General features: G+C 35.1%; 1 protein-coding gene across 1 annotated transcript; it reads right to left on the bottom strand.

The window, feature by feature from the left end:
- Positions 1-1201: 1201 nt before the first annotated feature.
- Positions 1202-21100, bottom strand: LOC100265010 (uncharacterized). The gene is made up of 14 exons (XM_019221596.2): positions 20834-21100; positions 16028-16573; positions 14666-15892; positions 14203-14527; positions 13795-14050; positions 13488-13704; positions 13029-13372; positions 12346-12876; positions 10402-11599; positions 9688-10041; positions 9136-9373; positions 2564-5175; positions 2317-2465; positions 1202-1753 (listed from the first exon to the last, which is right to left on the bottom strand). Exons 1-14 carry the CDS (start codon positions 20948-20950, stop codon positions 1441-1443), a joined length of 8427 nt encoding a protein of 2808 aa, XP_019077141.1. The 5' UTR covers positions 20951-21100; the 3' UTR covers positions 1202-1440.
- Between the last annotated feature and the right edge of the window lie 1373 nt (positions 21101-22473).

A 22473-nucleotide genomic window follows, 5' to 3' on the forward strand; every position in this document is an offset into this window, starting at 1 on the left:
AAAAATATCATTATATTTCTAATTACATTTTTATGAAGTTTTTCTTATATTTTTATAAATTTTGATCAATTTTAGGCTTATCAATATTTTTTTCTAAAATATCTGTCGATATATCTATAAAATCGAAGTATCGATATACATGATTACCGATATTTTAATCATTGGTCTTAACTTCAACATGTACCTTTATGAAATAAGGTAGCAGCCGAAACTTATCTATCATGAACGTGGGCGGAAGGAGGTAACCACTATCGACAACCTTTCTCAATTCACCTAGGAAGATGAGCATCAATCCAATGGAAACAAGGACAGATTTGATCACTTGGTGATTCTCAAGGGGGACACATCTTGCGTGATACCCTCGGTCCACAAGGAATATATTCTAGCTCCCGCAATGCTCATTGTTTTTCATTTTATGCATTCCTTGGGAAGCAAGGAAGAAATAAAGCAAGAAAATTTCAAGTCAGGTTCATTTTGCTTCTTGCCTCTTACGTAAGCCACCTTCATATTTTTTATTTTTTTTTATTTTTATTTTTTTTGCCTTGTTGATTATGGAGCTTCCTCCTCATTATGATTTTTTTCTCTTTTCCCATTTATTTTGTCCCACATTACATGGGAAACTTTTTCACTTCATTCAGTTGCCTCTACAAACCCTCAGTAAATTCATTTCAAACACGGCACACATTGCCCATACCAAGTTCTTTTGCATTTACAGAGCATTTTCTAGTTTCTTGAGCTTCCTTTTCTGATGTCAAAGGTGAATTTTCATTTTGTATTCATTCATTTTTTTTTCTTTTGGTTTTTGCCTTTAGTGTGCTTTTCATGGTTCTCTTCCTTTTTTTCCACCAGCCAATCGGTTCAAAAAACTTGAATTCTACTGAGAGAAATAGGGTAATTTAGGCTATTACCCTTTTCAAGGCTAAATCTTGGGTCCTTTGTAGCACAAGGAAGTTCTAGAAATCCCTTAGATCTTTTATCTTTGTGTATCACCTTTCCTTTATATCATGCTTTTAAGACTTGCTCACACATGAATGGGGTTATGATCAACCTAAAACCCCCATGGGTCTGTTTGGTTTTCAGAAAGTACCAAGGAAAGAAGAAGAAATGATAAGGAAAATGGTTTTCTTATATTTAGTTTCATCATATAAAATATGAAAAAAATCAAATATAATTAAAATTATTGTAGATATGGGTTTGCATGTGAGATAGAATATTAGCTTAATATTCAATGAGCCCTTTCAGGAAAAGTGGTAGCTTTACAATATAGAGATTGCATGGCAGAATATTTAGTATTATGAAGTGTTTTTTTTGGAAAGAAACTATACAACAAACCATACATATATTTCGACACTTAGAAATGCATATTGAAGAAACAGAATTTCTGAAATGATATACATTCATATGATATGATCTTGAAGTTGCAAAGGTATCCATGGCTGTTTACTTTCTCCTACCTTTTCCTTTTTTTCCCTTCTTGGCTTTTCCCTTTCCCTTCTTGCTTTCAGCTTCCCTATTGTTAGAGTTGCTTGGGGTTTTGGTATTGACCTCATCAGCCTCTTCACTTTCTTCAGCCTTGCCTGTGCCTTTATCTACTTGGTTTTGGATACCAGAGGGGATGGTGGTAGCTGATGATGATGCCTCATTTACTGAATTTGAATCCTTCTGCAAAAATAGCTGGTTCAACAAAGGCTCTACTCGTGGCCTTCTTGAATTCAGCCTTATGAAAAGCTCCCCAATTCCCGAACCGTTATTACTGAAAAATAAAAAGAAAAGAAATTAATCAGGAACCTTTAGCACCCAAGACATAGGTGGGCATTGGCTTCACATTGAAATGAAACCAGACCAAGTATATTCACATTGATTGATTTGCAGAAGTCTATATATAATGACAAATTCTTTAGCACCATAGATATGAGCTTGTGGACAATGCAAAACAGATTGAAAACAGTTGATTTGAAGTACTTCTATGTAAATCACAAAAAAATTCATTCCAAATTTTGTATAAACCACAACAATGCAACTATATTTACAAAGGAATTCAGAGTGCTACAGAGAGAAAAAAAAATATAGAATTAGAAAATTCAGGGACGGCTAGCTTAGAGCTTGAAACCAATTAATCAAAGGGGAAGATCATCATTGATGCATCAAAATCCAAAACAATTGTGCCAACAAACATAGTGAAAAACATTCAAAACAAAGCAAATTAAGGCCCATCTTGAGAACCATAAAAAATGGGAGGAAAAAGAAAAGAGTTCAAGCAAGGTGTAAGAAACCAAGGCTCCAACATTCAAAACAGTACAGCTTCTTTAAACTGACCTCACATTCAATGCAGAAGAAAGCTGCCTCAAATCATCAAGCATGGAGTTCAATTCTTGACAAAGGTTTACATCTTCACCTTCTGCAGGGTTCTTATGAAAGGTGGCCAGCACTGAAGTTATAAGGCGAATATTATTCTCTACCTCCACCTGAAAAGGTAAAAGAAAGAAAAAGGAGACGATGTGTCAAAATTCGAATAGACAAATTTACCTTCTTTGCATTCATCAATGAAGCGGTTTGGTAATACCTTTACCCTAGGGGCATTGGGCAAGAAGTTCATAGCACTGCTGTCCACAGCGTCAAGAAAATCCCAAAAGTGCTCATAATTATTTTGCGGATTGCCTCCTATAACTTCATCATTCTGAGACTTCAAGCCCTGATCCACCCCAGAACCTAAGTTTGAGGATGCATTACTACTTGAGGGAAGTTCTATGCTGGATGAATTGATGTTTCTTTGAAACAAGACACGTAATAGGTCCTCTCTGCATTGGTTGACTGTCATGTCTATGAAGATGGCATCTGGGCATGACACTTCTGAAGAATTTCTCTGCAACTTCACTATCACGAGAGGATTGTCAACTTTTCTTAATGCTTCAGCAAGCACATTTACACTTATGTCGAACTGATTACGTTTCCTTCTTCTCCACAGCACATCGCAAAAGTCCCGTGGTAATAGTGAAGTAATGTCACCCCTCCTGAGCAGTCCGAAGAGCATCTCAACATATTTCTCATGTTTCGCATTCACACAAAGCAAACAAATTATAATTACCAATCTCAGCACTAACAGTGGATAGTATTCATTAAAATTGATATTAGATTTTCTAATCCACTCCACAGTGACTTGTTTCTTGTAAAGGAGATCCTGAGCTATGTAGGCAACATAATCAAGAGTCGCTCCAAAAGGAAATTGCGGATTAGCCACTAAACCCGGATTTGGGAAGCTATTCCATTCCTGGAAAATAAGCCACTCGATATAGGAAGACTTGGTAGTGAAACAGTATCCCTGAAAAGAAGTCACCAAAATAAGAAGGCGATCAACAAGATACAAGAAGTAACCAGGCGATATATAATCACTTTGTCCCCAGTAAGCATTGTAGGTATCTCTCAATGCTCCATCAAGCGTCAAAACCAAAGACACATGCTTTCGAGATTCATTGATAGGCACTGAATCCTGTGGAAATCCTGATCCTATGTTCCCACTGAGATTTTTGATGAATGCCTTCCATGGTGGATTCACGGCAAACTTCTCTGCAATCTTCTCATATAGTTCAGTAGTCAGCTTACCCATCCCAAGAATCCAAGAGGCCACTCTTCCAATTTGCCCATAAGTGAACTCACTTTTTATGCTGATGCTTGTAGAAATAACTTCTTCAAGTAAATTTCTGGAAAGCTCTGTTTCTCTGAGAGAAACCATGTTCTCTGTTGATGACTTTTTCCAGTCCAAAGGAAAAATTTTCGAACAAAATTGCCTAGTTGATATATCAAGGAATTTCTGCAGTGTTCTGGCAGCATTGTATCTGAGGTCAAGAAACTTAAGCTTCAAAAGAAATTCTGAAACCTCAAACATGTGAACAAGCAACTTGCTTTGGCAGAACAGAGACAATGACTTCCAGGTAGAGTAATTATAGAGGACTTCCAGATTTTCCAACACCTTAGTGCCAACAGAGAGTAACTCTGAACTCCAATAACTCCGAGCAGCAGAAGCAAACTGGTCAGCATCAACATAAACCAACTTACCAGTCCTTCGAATAAATCTATCATCGACTGCTCTCAACCAATTGGCATCAGGGATAAGCAAAGCATGGATTAAATTCAGATTTTTACACTGCTTCCTCACTCCAAAGTAGTTGAAACAGAATTCTCCATAACTTGAATAGTTCTTAACATCTTGGGTGGTTTCATCAAGCCCAAGAGACTCAAATATGTTAACAACGTTCTCCTTCCAAACATTCCAAAAGTATAACAAAGTTTCAACTGAAATACAGTTCTGGGAAAGTCTGACTTCTGAATGCTGCTTCAGATCAGAAACCCATTCATCTGTCCACTCATACTTGGTGGTATTTGAATTAAGATGAGCATCAATAATTTTTCGAGCAGATAATATTTCACCTCTGACACTTTTATGTCTCTGGGAAGTGCTCAAACATTGGTTCATCTCAAACAAGCTAGTCTGTTCATTAGATAAAATACTAACCTCCATACAAACAAACTCGTAGAATTGCTTTGACTCCCTCTCTGAAAATAACCTGGCTTTTGTTAAGAGCTCCTCCTTTTTCACAAACTGCTTCAAGGGCCAACCTCTGCTTCCAGATGCCCAAAGAGAGTTGGCAAACACATAACAGAGAAAAAGTGTTGATGCATCTCTGTAGTTTCCAGCCTTACCCAGCATTTCAGCCTCAAGTAGAATCTCCCCACTTAGTTTTGCAATGTTTGCAGCCTCCATAAAGTTACCCAATTCTTCTTCCAACCGCAGAAGCTCATCAAGACAATCTAATGTAGTTAAGAAGTTGCGTTTTGACTCCATGGAGTGAAAAGCTTTAACAAATTCCATCATTTTTCTATTATCTTTAAGCTCATGATAATGATGTGCACAACTCTCCAAAAATTCTTGTTCAATCTTCCCTATTTCTTTACTTCTCTTGATCATAAAAGTACTTGTAGTTGCATGTTGTTTCCAGTAGTGGATGTAACGCAAACCCATGTCCAAGAATTTTCCTTTTGTGCATGCGGACAAACACTCTGAGAAAAAGTGGCCCCTAGCATACACTTCAGCTGCAAGTTCATAAAGTGCTGCCAGAGAAAAACATTCTCCAGCTTTTTCCAGCTCGGATTCCCCACATTTTTCCAGATAAATTCTACCTGCAGAGCTTGAAGTTATAATTTGAATACCAAATACAACCAAAAAGATGGAGAGAAAAACAATGGATTAAGAATATAGATGAAAAGCTAAAGAGTACAGGAAGGATAAATAACTTAGAAAGAAAAAGTGTGAGTAAGAGGAGCAACCAGAAAACTCAGAAATGTTATCCTGGTTAAACTTTCAGACCCATAAACAAACAACAATCATGAAAAAGAATATCTAAACAACACAGGTCATCCAAATATCAACCAAAGAATATGCATCAATCTGCTAAAGGCTCTCTCTGGTTGAACTCTATTATCTGTCTCACCATTGTTAAAATATGTATTAAGAAAACCAAGGCAGTAAACCATTGACTATGATTAAGAGCAACTACAGCTGTGCAAATTCCATGGGACTACTTTATAGCTAAGTGCAATATTTTAACCTATACAGAAACCAAGAAATGCTATTTAGGATAAAAATCTCCAAAAGGAGGAAATATAGCACTGCACATACTGTAGTATCCTTCGCACTTTTATGGTTAGTACCACCACTTCAATTAATATGCTCGAGAATTTCAAGTTCACAACAACCCATTATGTTTCAGTTTTAGATTGGAAGTTGCTGAGCAGATTTCAAGTTCATAAAAATGAAATATTTGTGAAGAGATTATTGGAATCCAACAATTGATTCCTGATTTTATGGAGTTTGTCTGAAATATGCTAACTATGTGAATTAGGGAAGTTGTGATTTAGAAAGAAGATACGTTATTTCCCTATTTTCCAACATGGTGTTAGAGCTAGGGAAAAAATTCCTGGTAGTTTTTTCTTCTTCCTGGCCTTAATTGCCAAGCCTTATCTATTCCATTTGCAGCCTTCTATCCTTTACTTCTTCCTTTGCCTTCTTCTACCTACGGTGGAAGAAAATTTTGCTAGAATCTTGTCAATCCCACCCAAGACAGTAACCCATTCCGATGATCCCACAATTCAAATTACAACTTAGAAGCTTAATGGGCGGCACTTTCTTGAGTGTTCTCAATCAAAAAAACAGTTCCTTAAAAGCAGAGGAAAAATGGGATATTTACGTGGTACTATTAAAGAATAAAAAGGAAAATCTAATGTCCTTCAAATCATACGATGCTGAAAATTCCATAATAATGTCCTAACAGCTGAATTCAATGCAACCAGAAATTAGCAAGCCTTTTCTGTTTCTTTCTTTGGCTAAGGGGGTTTGGGATGCTGTGTAGCAAAAATGCATAAAGAAAGGAGATGCTACTCAGATCTATGAACTGAAGACCATGATCCACAACACCAAGCAGAAAGATCTCTTGGTGACAACCTACTGCAACACATCAAAGGTTTGTTGCAGAAGTTGGATCCCTTGCAGAATATTGAAATGGAATCCGTAGCAGATGCAGCAAGGCTGGCTAGGATGATTGAATGGATAGCATGTTTGATTTTGTAGCTAGATTAAATCCAAAGCTAGATCAGGTAAGAGGTTAAATACTTGGAGAATTTCTTCTTCCAACTTTACATGAAGCTTATTCTTATGTGCATAGTAAAGAGTCTAGAAGGGTTGTCATGATGGGACCAACTCTACAAAAGAATTCAGCACTCAATGCACTTCTGGATAGCAATTCTAGACTTCAAAAAATTAAAGAAAATGGGGCCACATGATGTGATTATCGCAACAAGTCAAGACATACTAAAAATACTTGCTGGACATTGCATGGAAAGCCACAATCAAGGGCCAAGAACAGCCACAAGGGCAACAAGAAGTTCAGAAACATCAAAGCATTTCAATATGAGGCAGTGAATGCACTATCAATTGAAACACCAGGTTTTGCATCAACCTTGAACAACCTCCATTCTGCAAAAGAACAACTTGTTCTCTTGTATAAGGTTATGGCAAAACCTGAGCTCCCATTCCTCCACTTGTGCTTTTGCACAATCAGGTACCTTTAAAACAGCTCCAATGCTTCAACTAACAATAGTAGAAAATATTGATTCAAACTTTATGGTTTACTATAGGAGGCCAGCAATAGTAGAAAATGTTGATTCGGACTCTAGGAGGCCAATGTTACTAACGCAATAACAAAATCCAAATCTCTCTTACACACGACCAATCATCAACCCTAAAATCAGGTACATTTAATCCTTATAATCTCTCTTCATAATCATGGTTTTGACACTAATCTTGATATTCCTATAGCTATTTGGAAAGGTGTTAGAAGTTGTACTAAACATCCTTTGTCAAATTCCTTATCCTATTATAGACTTTGCCACATGTGTAAGGCCTTTATCACTCATTTGTCCTCAAGTTCAGTTCCTAGAAAGGTACAAGAGGTTCTAAGTGATTCTAAGTGGAAAGAGGATATAAATGAGGAGATGAATCCTTGTATAAGAATGAAATGTGGGATATTGTTGATCTACCCAAAGGAAAATCCAATGGTATGTAAGTGAGTGTTCACTATCAATAACAAAGCTGATGGTTTGATTGAGAGGTATAAAGCGAGGTTAGTAGCAAAGGGATACACGCAAACATCTAGTATTGAGTCAATTGACAAATTGGAAACTTTTGCATCAGTGGCAAATATGAATTCAATTGAAGTCCTTTTATCCTGAGCAACAAATCTTGATTGACCTAAAAAACAATTTGATGTAAAAAATGCATTTTTGCATGGGAATTTGGAAGAAGTATTTATGGGTTTGCCTCCTTGTTTTGAAGGAAAATTCAGCAGTGATAAGGTTTTTCGATCAAAGAAAAAATGGTATGATTTGAAGCAATCTTTCAGGGCATGGTTAGAGAGATTTGTTAAGTTTCTTCTCAAATTTGGCTATCACCAAAGCTAAGGAGATCATACCCTTTTCATCAAACAATCACCAGAAAAGAAGATTATTGCACCCATTGTTTACATGGATAAAATAATTGTTACTGGAGATGATAGAGAAGAGATGAAGAATCTTAGGGTGAGCTGGCAAAAGAATTCAAAATCAAAGGTCTTGGAAATCTGAGATATTTTCTTGGCATTGAGGTAACCATATCAAAAAGGGGAATTTATGTTACTCAAAGGAAGTATATCCTCAATTTTCTCAATGAACCAAGATGTTAATCCGCAAACCAATGGATACACCTATTGATAAAAAAATAGGTGTCATCATTGAAGGAATACCGATTGAAAAAGAGAGAGATGAATGAATCATTGGGAGATTAATTTATTTGTCTAACAAAAGACTAGATATAGCATACACGGTCAGCATGGTAAGTAAATTCATGCACTTCACCCCCACCCCCTAACCTTAGAATGTCATATGGATGCTGTCTTGAGAATCTTGAGGTACCTAAAGTCAACTCCAAGAAAGGAATCATTGTTCTCAAAGAACAATCACCGTAGAGCTAAGGCTTATACAAATGCAGATGGGGAAGTTCTATTACTAATAGGAAATGTGCTTTAGGGTACTGTACTTTTGTGGAAAACAACCTTGGATATATGGAGCAAAAAGCAACAAGTAGTTGCTTGATCTAGTGTTGAAGTTAAGTTTTGCACTATGGCCCTTGGCATTTGTGAATTTATGAGGCTAAAATATCTATTGGGGAACTAAGTGAACCTTGAAGATACCATGAGACTATATAGTGACAACAAGGTTGCAATCAACATTGCTTACAACCCAGTACAAGATGACAAGACTAAGCATGTTGAGATTGCTAGACATTTTATTACAGAAGTTGTAATTTAGAGGATTTGTAGGAAGATTTTTGGGAGTAGGTCAGCTGTCTTATTTAGTTTTCATTTATTGAACAATTCTGAAAGGTGTACATATTATCTGCACTAATTTTTCAATGTGTGAATAAAAATATTCCTTGTTTCCCTATTTTCCGATAGAGGCAACCATAACACAGAGAGCCTATGGCAGAGTTAAATTTAAAAGAAACCAAAAATAATGTTAGCAGATTAATATACTCCAATATAGTTTTACCTGCTCTTTCATACTCATTTAACTGAAAAAAGCATTTGGCAGCAGGTCGAGCCTCGCCAATTTCTTCAAATATTTCTGCGGCCTTCCTAAGATCAACATGAGCAGCTTCAGGATTTAAATGACGCTTCTGTTCAGCTGCTGCTTTAAGGCCATGAGCCTTAGCCAGCCTTGCCCAATAGGTGTCTTCTGCCCTTTCAAAGCACCTTGTTGCCATCTCATAGTGATGCTCACGAAGTAGCTGCAAATGAAAAAAAATAAATAAACAACTTCAGAACAAAACGATTCTGTTATTAAAAATCACACCATATCTGCACCCCTCACAAATGGCTCACATGCTAATGAAGAAACACCACATTTTTTTTATAAATGGGAGAAAAAAATCATTCAAAACCTGAATTCAAACCCCCCAGCCACCTTGCAGATAACATCACCCTCAAAAGCATGGTGGTTTTTGAATCTCCAAAACCTGGGATAAGATGTTCAACAATGGCCAGACTCCCAACAATGCATTATTGTCATTCTTATATTATTATTTTAAAAGATCTGACACACCTTGATACCCGTAGCCTTCCACTCCTCAGGGGTGCTAGCAACTCGCATTTCATTTGCAAGAGACTCATCCAGCTGTGTAACTTGCACAAGGCACAATTTCTTCCAATAGTCAAACATAGGCTTGGACAGCTCCTCTATGTTTTCACAAATCCACAACCTTTGCCTCGTACGAGTTATAGCCACATACAATTGCTTCAGTTCAGAGCACATGACATTGTGTTTTTCTTGACTGAAACTTGGGTAGGACCTAGGAGCAGTGGAGTCTAGCAAATTTTGTTCCTTCATATATTCATATACTACTCTCCATTGATTTTTCAAAGGTGATGACCCAAAAAAGTTGTACAACAATACGTCCTACAAAATGACATAAAACAAGAAGTGAGAAAAATCATATTATTTGGATTTAGAGTCACAGCAATTGCTACACCAAGCATCTAATAACAACAATTTCAGTATCTAAGAATACAATCCATAACAAAAATGTAAAAAGGTTTGGTTGTTTGAAATAAAAATGGTATAGGTAAGCCCATCATTACCCAATTTAGCCAGACTGTTCAACATCAGGAAACTAACAAGAGATAGGGATCAGGTAACTGGCATAGTTTTAAGAGCTTTGACCAGATTGTGGACTATATATCAGAAAGAAAAGCATGAACAAAGTTAAAAATGCATTCAAGTAAGGAGTGAGGAGTGAAGTGAAAATTGAATGATCACCTGGAACTCTAGGCCCTTGCACTCCAGTATCGTAAGAACGAGAGCTTGCTCCCCAACATAATCTGAAATTTCCTTCCTAGAACAATCATCACGCACTAAAATAACCTGCTCTGCTCCAAAACCGACCATACTCCCTCCAATATTTTGACTGTTTCCAAACATGGTTATGATTGCATTTTCATCCTTTCCAGGTTCAAGCAAAACAGGAGCTTCCCCATAAATTTCACTGGTCTCTGGACTCAGGACATCAATAGATTGAGGAAAAAACCGATAAAGAAGGTCGATAACGCTCTGTGATAATTTGAGAACGCCAGCATGGGTACGAAAATTCTGGCTCAAATGGAAAATCTCTGAGATTTGACCTTTCTCTTTTCTTCCATCACGTCCATCACTTGATTCCATTACAAACTCATTGTAGAACAGTGACCGTATATCTTGGAACCTAAAATCAATCCCCCTTGCAATAGTTTGTGCTGTATCGCCTGAGAAAACAAAACCCTCATTTACATTTCTGCAGACATACTTAAAAAGAGCAATCTGTCTCATGGTAAGATCCTGCACTTCATCAATGTATACAAAATCCATTTCATCGCCCATATATCTCTGCTGTCTAAGTCGGTGATGAAGATCAATTACTAAATCAGCCAAATCAAATTCACCTCTCTCCATCTTCATCTTTTCATAATCTTGAAAGATGTCGTAAATTCTCTCTCTCTTTTGCCCACTTAAAGTAGACACCCGGCCTTCAGATAGCAGCACATAATCCTCCCGGGAAAGCTTACCATCAGGGACCCTCCCTCCTTTCAAGCCACCTTTTATATGAGAAATTATCTCAGTAAAGGCACTGGAAGAATCTAGCTTCTTAGTTAGCTGGCTATTGAAATGGGGCCAATAAGACGAACTGAACCTGTCATATGTAACCTCTTTTGTTCTTATTAAAGTCTGCATGCCAATTGAACTTAAACTCCTGCTTTTTCCATGAGAAAGTTCACGTACATCATGGAATCTGTCGAAGTATGAATTGCTCAATGTTTCATCAAGCATCATCAAGAACTTATGGAATGTCACAACTAGAGGGTATGATTTAGGTGGAATATCAACAAGAGAATCTTGAATATCATCGAATAGTTCAGCATCATCTACATAATCCTTATTATTTGAACTTTCTTCTGCTGAAAAATTCTTTCCATGGGCAAAGCTGCAGACACAACGAAGTTCTTAATTAGAAATTCACTTCACAGATAAAACTACATATTGTATTGTAGTACATTCTGTTGATATATCTAACAACTTAAATATTTAAGGACATGAGATTAGACGGTAATGAACAACAATTCATAGCAAGAAAGATGGTTTTTAAACCTACTTAGTTTTAAGAGGAAAAGGAGGTCCTGTTTAACTAATACTTAGTGTTATATTGTAACTATCACCTAGTATGTTTAACTTAGATCGTTTCAGAAGTAGCACCAGAAAACCTCAACCATACTCATCAAGATCAAGAACACATCCAAGCTCAGAAGACTCTTGAAAGTTCATCACCTTCTGTATTGCAAACTTGTTACTATTGTCTAGATCATAAAAGGTAAAACATTCAATGCCAAAGAAAATAAAAAAGGTCATGAACAACCTAAATGAATGTTTGTTGGGGAAGTTATAACAATATCTTAAGCATATTTTTTTAGAATATGTATGTTTATCTTTTACATATCTTGTTTAGCTGCATTTCTACCTATGTTATGTTTCATCTCAATGTCAATTTTTGGCGCTCTAATATACATTGGATATAGATGATTTTGTAGCAAAGCATGCTAAACCAATACCACCTGAAAACCACACCCAACAAACCACTACTCCCATCCCACCATCACAACTTAATCCAGAATGTAAATAGAATATGATATTTCAGACAAACGCAGCAATCATGTTATTGACTAATCCACACACCTTTTCAGATGAGAGACATGTTGTTTGACAGCATAGCACAGTTTAGGACTGACTGTCACAAAAAGCTGTCGCAAGACAGCCACCTGAGTCTCTCCAACACTCACCCCAACCTCCTTTCTGTAGGTAGCATTTGTGGATGCATTACCCTTGTCTCCTTGGAAACCTTCCATTGCCATACGGTGTTGTTGCTCCTTTTGGAATAGCTTCATGGTCAAAACAGTTGTTTTACCGGTACCTGACCGTCCAAGTATAAAGGTGCTTCTACAGTAAAGAATTATCTCCTGTTCTTGGTCTGTTACTTCAAATGGGAGATCTAATTCTCTACCATCATGGTCAGAGAGCAAGTGGCTTACCATACCCGAGGATAAGGAGTAGAACTTCATCAGTAATAAACTTTCACTCACCTTTGAATTCTCAACATAACTTTTACCATCAGAAGTACCTGCACTTTCATTGCCCTGAGATTCATCGTTGTTCTTAAACTGGATGATGTTCAAGGAGGTTGGCCATGTCTTTGGAACTTCTAAATTCCTAACCACAAAATAATAGAACAAGATAACAGATTCTCCAAAATTCAACTTATAAAAGAACATTTGTACTTTCATTATTTACACTCTAAGGGAGCAATTAAAATATTTAGGGCCTTTTTAGATAAGTTAAAATACACAGAGAAAAGAGCATACCCATCAAGACATTTTTCGTTGCAGCAATTGATAAAATCATCAGTGTACCTCTGGAATATGTTATCAAGACGTTTAGCCAATTTTGGAACACCTTCCAGAGGCAAAATGTCCCAAACCCTCAAAACTTGAGTGTTTTTAACTATGTCAATTGAGCAAACAATATATAATCCTTCAACCTTGAATTGTTTCAAGATATGGGAAGAGCTTTCACAAACTCTGTCCACATTCAACCTCTTTGGTCTCCATCCACTAGAAAGCTTCAGTAACAGGTTCAAAACAGACTTTTTTGTGTGGTCTGATCGCAGCTTTACAAATGATTTCTTAAAGTTATCACTGAAAAGAACCTGATACAGAGAGGAAAAATGTGCAATCTAAGGTATAAAAAATCATCAACAATAGAATGCCATAGCAGCAGTAAGTTATAGGAAGAAAATGTCTTAAGTAGTAGTAGTTATGTACCTTCCACATAGCACTTTTGAAAAGTATACTACTCCCATCCAGCAAATGATTAAGCTGATCAAACTCTGTCTTGACCTCTAATATGGCATTAGCAATATCCTTATCTTCATCAGCATTGAAGAAACACTTACGTTTCTTGGCATCAAGAACTAAGTCTTCCCAGATGGATTCACTATTAGCTAGAGTCCTTTCATTCCCCAAAATCCAAAGACAGTACCTAAAAATCAAAATTGCAAGCAAATATTCAGCATCTTCAAAATGAAATAGTAGAAAGCAATATTCTAAAGGAAATCAGTTTAAACCATACCTAGCCCTAGTCAAAGCAACATTAGTTCTCTGAGGATTGGAAAGGAATCCAATTGATCCACCAGTATTAGATCTTACAGTACATATTATTATTATATCTTCCTCCCCGCCCTGGAACCCATCAACAGTCTTCACCTTCACTGAAAAGTTACCAAGCTTCTCATACTTCTGTCCAAGTTTATCTTGGATTGCCACAACTTGAGCAGCATATGGAGATATCACACCAATGCTAAGCTTCTGATTTGAGCCACTCCACTCTGTATCGAGATGCAAGGGTTAGTATTTTTCCAACATGGTAAGTTTGCTTCACTATAATAATAAGATGCCCGTGATGTCTTAAAATTACAGATGATAGATGGAAATAGAAATTAAGATAGTATTTAAAACATGAAAATCCTACTTGACATACCTTTATATAGATTTCGTACTATCTTGATCACAATAGCCACCTCAATCATATTTTTACGGCTCTTACCAACATCATCATGTTCTTCCTTTCCACGAACATTTATGAAAGAATAGGAGCCAAACATGGGTCCTGAAAGATAATGTTTGGTGTAGCTTTTACTTTTAACATTTGGTGCATCCAAGATCTGGTTGAAATAAAATTTTGAATTCGGGAAGAAACTTATTGATGGATGCATTCTGTACTGCACATTGAGAAGGTGCTTAAAATGACCTAATGAACTCAACCTTTCAAATAAACTTCTTCCAAATCCAGCTTCTTTAGAAACCTAATTTAAGAAAGCCAAAAGAAAAAGGATATTGAGTGAATTGAAAAAACAAATAGAAAACCAAATTTTAGAAGGAAAACAAAAAAGTTTTTAAGTAAACAGTGGACAAGGCAAAATAAGCACGCTAAATTTTCTCACCTTGCTACTGACCATTGCTGGTAATTGACACTCATCACCAATGAGAATAGCATGCCTTATACCAGGAAGTTGTAGGGGTATTGTTGATTCACACTCTTTCAATTGTGCAGCTTCATCGATAACCAACAAGTCCAGTGGTTTCATATTTGCTGAATGGAGCTTATATGAACTTGAAGCAGTGCAGAAAATTAATGAAGCCATTTTAAAACAGAATTCTTTTATCAAACCTTCGTTCATACCACTAGGAAGGCTGAGTTTATTAAGAGAACCACGAAGTATTTTTAGAACAGAAAGGCATTCTCCTCTGCTCATGTACAGAAGGTTTGAAGAATCTGAGAAAGATGGAGAAGAATCCTGAACTGCTTCTTGATGTGAAAACAGCTTCTCCAGCTCCTCAGGAACCACATCATCTTTGGATAATAAACTTTCAAATGAGTCAAGTAACCGAATAAGGTCAACCATGTTCTGGAAATTCTGTTCCAGAATGAAATCTTTAGACAGATGAGTGCAAAAAATCTGGACACATCTTCTGAGAGGGCCAGCAGTAGCCTTGAATCTATCTCTTGCAAACTCAATAAATGATTTATCCACTTTCTTGGAACTTCCACATTCATTGCTGCTTAATTCATTTTTCATGAAAACCTCTTCCTTGGTACTTCCACCTTCATTGCTGCAGCTTTTCTCCTTCCTTAATTCATTTTCCAGGAAAATATGGTAGTGAGAAACACAGTCTTCAAGAAAATCTATCATGGAATTGAAACAATATCTCCAACCAGTAAGAGGCCCAAAGCACTCAATAAGCCTATCAACACGATAATCCAAATATACCTCCACAATGTCTGCCCCAACCTTCAGCCGGTCCTTATTCCCAAATATGAGAATATCTCCTAATGAACAAAACAAACTATTTTCAAACGACTCTTTTGTCAGCTTGAGTACACGAGAGGCAACTTCCGTTACTGCAACATTTGTTGGGGCACAAGCAAGTGTTCTGATATTCGTCCTTAAAAGTTTAAACAGCAGCACACTGACTGTTTTAGTTTTTCCCGTCCCTGGCGGTCCCCATATAAGTTCCACTGAAGGTTTGTGGTTACACTGAATCTTTCTAAGACAAGTTACAACTGCCTTGGTTTGGGATTCATTTAGATTAGATGATGAACTCATAGGAAAATTTTCTGCATATACACCATCACTCCATACAGGACACTGACAACAATTTTCCTTGACCTGTCATCGAAAAAAGAAAATTATTAGTCAATAAACCCCTTAATTTCATTAAAAGCCCATATAAATAAGTTAAAGCAAAAATCAGTAATGAATGCAAAGGTGAATTGAGATATTGAGTTTGTTCACATTACTTACCAGAGAATCAGAAGACAAAACCTCACTTATAATGCTGATATTCCCACTCATGTGCAAAGCATTCCATATTCTTTTGTTAGTGACTATATTAATCAAGAAAATTACAAACATCGATCTTTGTTTCTCATCGTCGACTTCATATTCTTTTGATATCTTGACTTTAAAATAAGTTGATGAACTATTGTCTTCATTCTCATCATCTGGGATTCTAGTGACAGATGCAAAAGTCCATGTCCTTCCAACCCGTTGTAAATCAGAAACTGTTTCTGGTTTAGCATCTGTTAAAATTAAAATATCCCCAGGCAAAGTTTTGTAAGGCTCCCTGCCATGATCACTAAATCTATTTCTCCAGTTATCCACTTTAACATCATATAATAATGATCCATATGGTTTGCTCTCATCAAAAGAGGTCACTTCAGCAAAGGGTGCACTGTGAATGTCCTCCATACTTGAACACATCTCTGCTCGAATTTCTTCCAATAAAGGAAAAATATAAGACCCGAAATAATGACCTGCTGTTCCAAAGGTCTCTGGGATCCTTTCCACCTATGAAGAATTCATAATGGTTAAATAAAAACTAGAATATCCAACCAACTCTGAGTAAACATAACATTGAATATCTGGTAGCTTTCACATATGAAGGCTACATGTCTACGAGCACATAAAAGCTGCAGCATTCATATCCCATTGTTTATAGGTGACCATAGCATAATTGAAATTTTCAAACCAAAGGGGTTTGATGCCTAAGAAGATAAGCCTCATACTGCATATGATTCAGAGTACACATCTAAGTCCATAGATATAGTACAATAATAGACAAAATTTTAGAGAGCTTTGAGGTTTTTATTGACAACAATAAGTTGAGAAAAGCATTTAGATAGACACTCTCTTTTAAGATTTAGAATATTCTGAATTTGTGCACATGAGTGCAGCTTTCAATTTATAAATTCAGAAACATTAAAGCATCTTGATTAATTGTCATCTTTTTTCTAGCACATAGTTTTATGGTTGGCACCATCCTACATCAGTGGCACTGAATGATACATAATTTGTAAACTATGAAACCATTATGTAATTGTTCAAATCACGGATGTCAAAGTGGGAAGCTTGAACCAGAATTGTGTCATTTAACCAAAACAAAACTGATTCCTAACAGAACAATGATTTAAAATTAAATAAGATGTGAATCATAATCCAGAAGAACTGTTAATATCGGTCATACCAATTCATCAGCGACAACAATGTAGGTTCAGAACAAGGCATATTATTAGTCACAAGTGTGAAAACAATATCATTTGTTCACAAGAATTTCATTTTGTCGAAGGACAATACTTTGAAGGCAATAATCAAAATATTCATAAAAGAATTGTAAATAATATAGTAGTTTTTGTATTACATACTTCACAAAAGTATCCTATGAAATCATGCAGTACATGTGAGACATACAAGAATTTTTTGAAACCCCAAAAATTACCCTACTCTTAGGTTACCTGGCCTGTACTGATCCTACCATTTTTAGCTTTTAATGCCTTCGAGTAAAATGACAATTCCCATCTCAATGGACCAGCAATGAACATAGAGCTTGATCGGGTAATCAAAAAAGTTTATAGCCAAGTTGGAAACAGCTTTAGCAGAATTCCCATCAACTTACCATAGACTAACTCCCTTCTAAATTGATAGCTCCAATTAATTCTAATTAAAGTCAAGATTAGAAGCTTAATGGTTCTATTAGCCATTGTGTCTTTAGTGAACATGTTAGGATTTTCCATTTTAATGCCAAACTTCTTGCCACTACCATCAAATAAGATAAATCATTATAAATATTCAGAAGCCCTGGTGCAATAATCCTCCAGAGATAGGATAACTCTCAGGTCACTGTTTTAGAAAAACGTTTTGAATAAAGAAGGTTGTAGCAGAAGGTTGGCAGCAACCAGAAAGAACAGCAATTAGTTTTTGTTAAAATCGATCAAGGATTTGCTCCCATTTTCTTCATAATGATCTAAGCATTAATCAATGGCATGCAACCAACCCTGAAATTTAAGATACAGATTCTTTGTAAAACGATGGATAATTGGAGATAGAATGGAACATTTACCAAAAAAAAAAAAGGCTGCTATGCCTTAAACACTTAGAAAGGATTTTGAAGATTGGGAAAAGAATTCATAATACTGCAATGGAAACTTTGAATTTGAATAAAGTAATCTTTTCTATCTAGGTCAATAGCTTCCATCAATAACTGAAATGAAAGCAGACATTTCCTTCAATGAAAAAAAATTGAAAAAAAAAAATTCTCATGAAAAGGAAGTATAAATGTGATGATACTGATTCTGCTCACACAGAACAGTTCAAATGCCTGTGGAACAAAATTTTGTTGAGCATCATAAACAATGTAACAGATGATGGAAGGTTAATACCAAAGACTCAAACCAGAGAACGAACAAAGCATATATAAACCACAACAAAGTCTCAAATCACAAAAAAATAAGCATGTACAAAGTCCTCATCTTGAATAACAACCATTACGTCAAATATACTGACACAAGTACGTAAACAAAAAAGCATTCTACCTATCATTACCATGCAATCCAAATGATTAATTATTTCCATTAGTTTGTATGAAAAGAAAAAACATGCTCGAAATTGTGGGCTTATAGCTTCATATTTTGATTAATCTCAGCTTTCATGTATTTTGATTAGACTCAAATTTGTAGTATGGTGATGTCAGTGGAGGTGGATTCAAAGATAGATTCGTCATTGGTTTCAAATTTGGATCATAGTTTATCATCCACCTTAGATAAATAGAATTGCAGAGGATTTGAAATCGAGAAATCTAGTTAAGCAGTTGAGCAACCAACTTTCCTAAAAGCTTAACCTATTAGGATTTGGGCCACAATGTATATCATCCACTAACACACCATTTTCATTCCATGTAAAAAATGAAACAGGTGACTGGATCATACTTTTTCTTCTCTAATCATCGAATCCATAACCAACAATATGTTATGACATAAACCATTCAAAAATCAGAATTCCATAATATTTTAGCAATGAATGCGAAGAATAATGAACAAATCCCTAAAACAATTTCAGTAATTCACAAGTATTTCATTCATGTCAAAGGACAAAATTGTTAAATTCAACAATCAAAACACTCATCACAAACATCAACTTTCAGATGGTGTCTTGTGAAAGTTTGGCACATGGAAAACATCTACGATTTTATGAACCCCCAAAAGTATCATGCCCTTAACAAGGCTACCCTGACCTATTAAGTCATGAATTTTTGGCTGCTGATATCATTGGGTAAATGACAATTCCATCTCAATATTACTGCTATGAACATAAGGATGAGTGACATCAAGTAAACAACTTAACAGTGCTTGATCCCTTGATTGACAATTCTATCACTGATACTGCCAAATTTTCTCATCAACTTACCCAGGGACTCTCTTGTAACATTGATGGCTCCTTAATTCTAATTAAACTTGAGAGATTAAGTTTAATTGTTCTACTAACTGTTGTGGATTGGGGGGCAAATATGTTAAGATTCTCCATTTTAAAAGCAACCTTTTTTGCCACTGCGGTCAAAGAAGATAAATCATCATAAATACTTAGAATCTCAAATGCTATAATCCTCAAGAGTTGTGAATTTCTTATTGTCCTTGTTTTATAGAAAGGCCTAATGAAAAAAAAAAAAAGGTTTTGCATATAATAAGGTCGTGGCAAAAGGCTAGTAGCAACCAAAAAGAACTGAAACTAGTTTTTGGGAAGAAGTCCAACTAGTTTTTGCAGAAACAAATCAAGGCTCAGCATTCATCAATACCTTGTGTGTTGGAACCACCCCTGAAATTTAAACTGACACACACTCCGAAAACAATTTTTTCGGGAAATTGGGGGGGAAAAAGGAAGTTCATGATACTATAACAGGATATTTGGATTTGAATTATTTTTCTTATATAAGTCCACAGCTTCCATTAACTAATGAAATGTAAACAAACATTTCTTTTTTATAGAAAGTTATTTCCCATATCAAAAACTAATGAGATTTCTCACAAAAGCTGGTTCCGCTCGTTTAAAACAGTTCAAATGCATGTGAAAGGAAATTTGTTTCACCATCATCAACAATGCTCAACACAGAAAAGATTGCTTAGAAACATAGATTCAGAAGAGATAACAAATATACAGAGTCCTAATCACAGACAACAATCTGCAGAAACCAGAAGCATGTAGTGTACTGTATACCAATATCATAGAAAACCAAAACCATTCAAAATAATTCCCAGTCTCTTTCATTTTCCTTTAGTTTGTATTAAAAGGAATGATGGGTGGAATTTTTGGGGCTCGTATGTTCATATTTTGATTATGCTCTTCTTTGATATTTTGATTAAACCCGAGTTTATTTAATGACTTCTAGGCAGCAGAAATGCACCCAGATATAGATTCTAAATTGGTTACCAATTACGATTTTGTGCTACCACCCAGTGGAAAATGTGACAAAAATTTGTTTACAGAATGAAAATCATTTTTCATTTTCAACATGGAAAGCCACAACATCAAGGCCACTGAAGAAAAAGAAACAGAGAAGGTCGAACCATGGACATCCTCTAGAATCTAAAAGAAGTATCAACACTGGGGGAACAACTGAACTGTACATTAAAGCCCACCCAAGTTCAGGCGAAGTGGGGTTAGCTGAAGAATCATAATCAAGCAAAGCACCAACTCCATAATCTACAATATTATAATTCAAAAAGCTGAGACATTCCATAATATTTTAAAACAAGGAAGGATGATAAAGAATAGAAGAACCTGGTTCCTGTACAGATCATTATTGGAAATGTCTTCAAGGGACCAAGAAAACAGCAGCTCTATCAGCCTGGAGTCCTTGGCAATTGCTCTCTTCTTGTTTGAACCCTCCTTCTCCATCTTTCTCTATTTTCAACCCAAGTCAACTACTCCCTTCAACCCATCAAACATACATCGCAATTTATATAGAGGGAGAGAAATGAGGAAACTTAACTAGAAAGAAAGGGAAAATGAGGGGAGCAGGAAACCTAGGAATCTGCAGTACAAGCAGTGGCTTCTCATGTCCATTAGCGTTCCTCCATTTATAGCTTTTACACAAAGAGAAAGTCATTCCATCATGCAAAGCCAAAGCAATATAAAAGAAAGAAAAAGTTCACACCGGAGGAAGAGCAGTCCAAAAGTTGGATGGTATTTTTCTAATCCACTCCAATAAAAGATAAATAAATAAATAATTTTCCTTTTAATATTTCTTTAATTCATTTTCTTCTAACTTTTTATATGCTTTTATAAAGTGAAACATGATTTTTTTATTTTATTAATTTGGTAATTATTTTCAAAAACGGTTTTTTGTTTTCCAAAATAATTATAAAAAAAAAAAAAAAAACAAGAAACATATTTGATAATTAAAAAATTATATTTTATTTTTACGGACAGAAAACATAATATTTTTAAAATATATTTTTTTTAGTTTTTTTTACATATTTTTTTAAGTTATTTTAAAAAATAATTTTATAAATATATGAAATGATTAAAAATAAAATATTAAATATAAAAATTATTTTTAAAATATATTTTTTAAAAAATTAAAAACACTTTAAATTATCAAATAAATTTTTGTTTTATAAAACATCAAATAATAATTTTTAAAAACAATTATCCAAAAATATCTTATAACGTATCTCAAGAAAGAATTAGAACATCGAAAATAACGAAACTAATAAATAAAAATAAAAATAGAAACCGAGTTGAGAAAACGAAAGATCGACTTGTATACAAAACCATACTCGCTGTCATAATCTGGCGACTATCGTTTACTTTGGGCTGACCAATTGTTTTTTTTTTTTTTCGAAATATTGAGCTCTCCGAGAAGCTTTCCAAAAGGTTCGTTTCAAACGTTTGGTAAGAAATTATTGATGTGGTTGAATTCTACAGCAACCTTCTGGCAGATTTATCCACACAAATATTACCAGTCATTTTCTTTTAAAAAAAAAAAAAAATTTATAATAACTAAAATAAAATATAATTATTTATTTTGATACATTTTTAACAAAAAATAATAATAACATTTTATACAAGATGTAAAAATTCTAAAATTAAGATATCAAAAAAAATTATTATCTTAAATTTTAGTCGTTTAAAAAAAACTTTTAAGTGAATTGTACAACCAAAGCTAATGTCTTGAACAATTATTTTATTTTATGTCCGCATTGAATTTAGGTCGAGTTTTACGATTTGAATTTAATTTGGATTTGATTTAAGTATTAAAGTTGATTTAATAAATTATTATATATTTTTCAATTATTGTTCACAGAAAAGTATAAAATTTTAATCGATTATGTCATACTTCATATTTTTTTAAATATAGATAAATTCACATTTCTTTTTATTATTATTTTAAAATATTATGTTATTTACTCTAATAG

The sequence above is a fragment of the Vitis vinifera genome, chromosome 1, assembly GCF_030704535.1.
Source record: "Vitis vinifera cultivar Pinot Noir 40024 chromosome 1, ASM3070453v1".
NCBI classification, from domain to species: Eukaryota; Viridiplantae; Streptophyta; class Magnoliopsida; order Vitales; family Vitaceae; genus Vitis; species Vitis vinifera.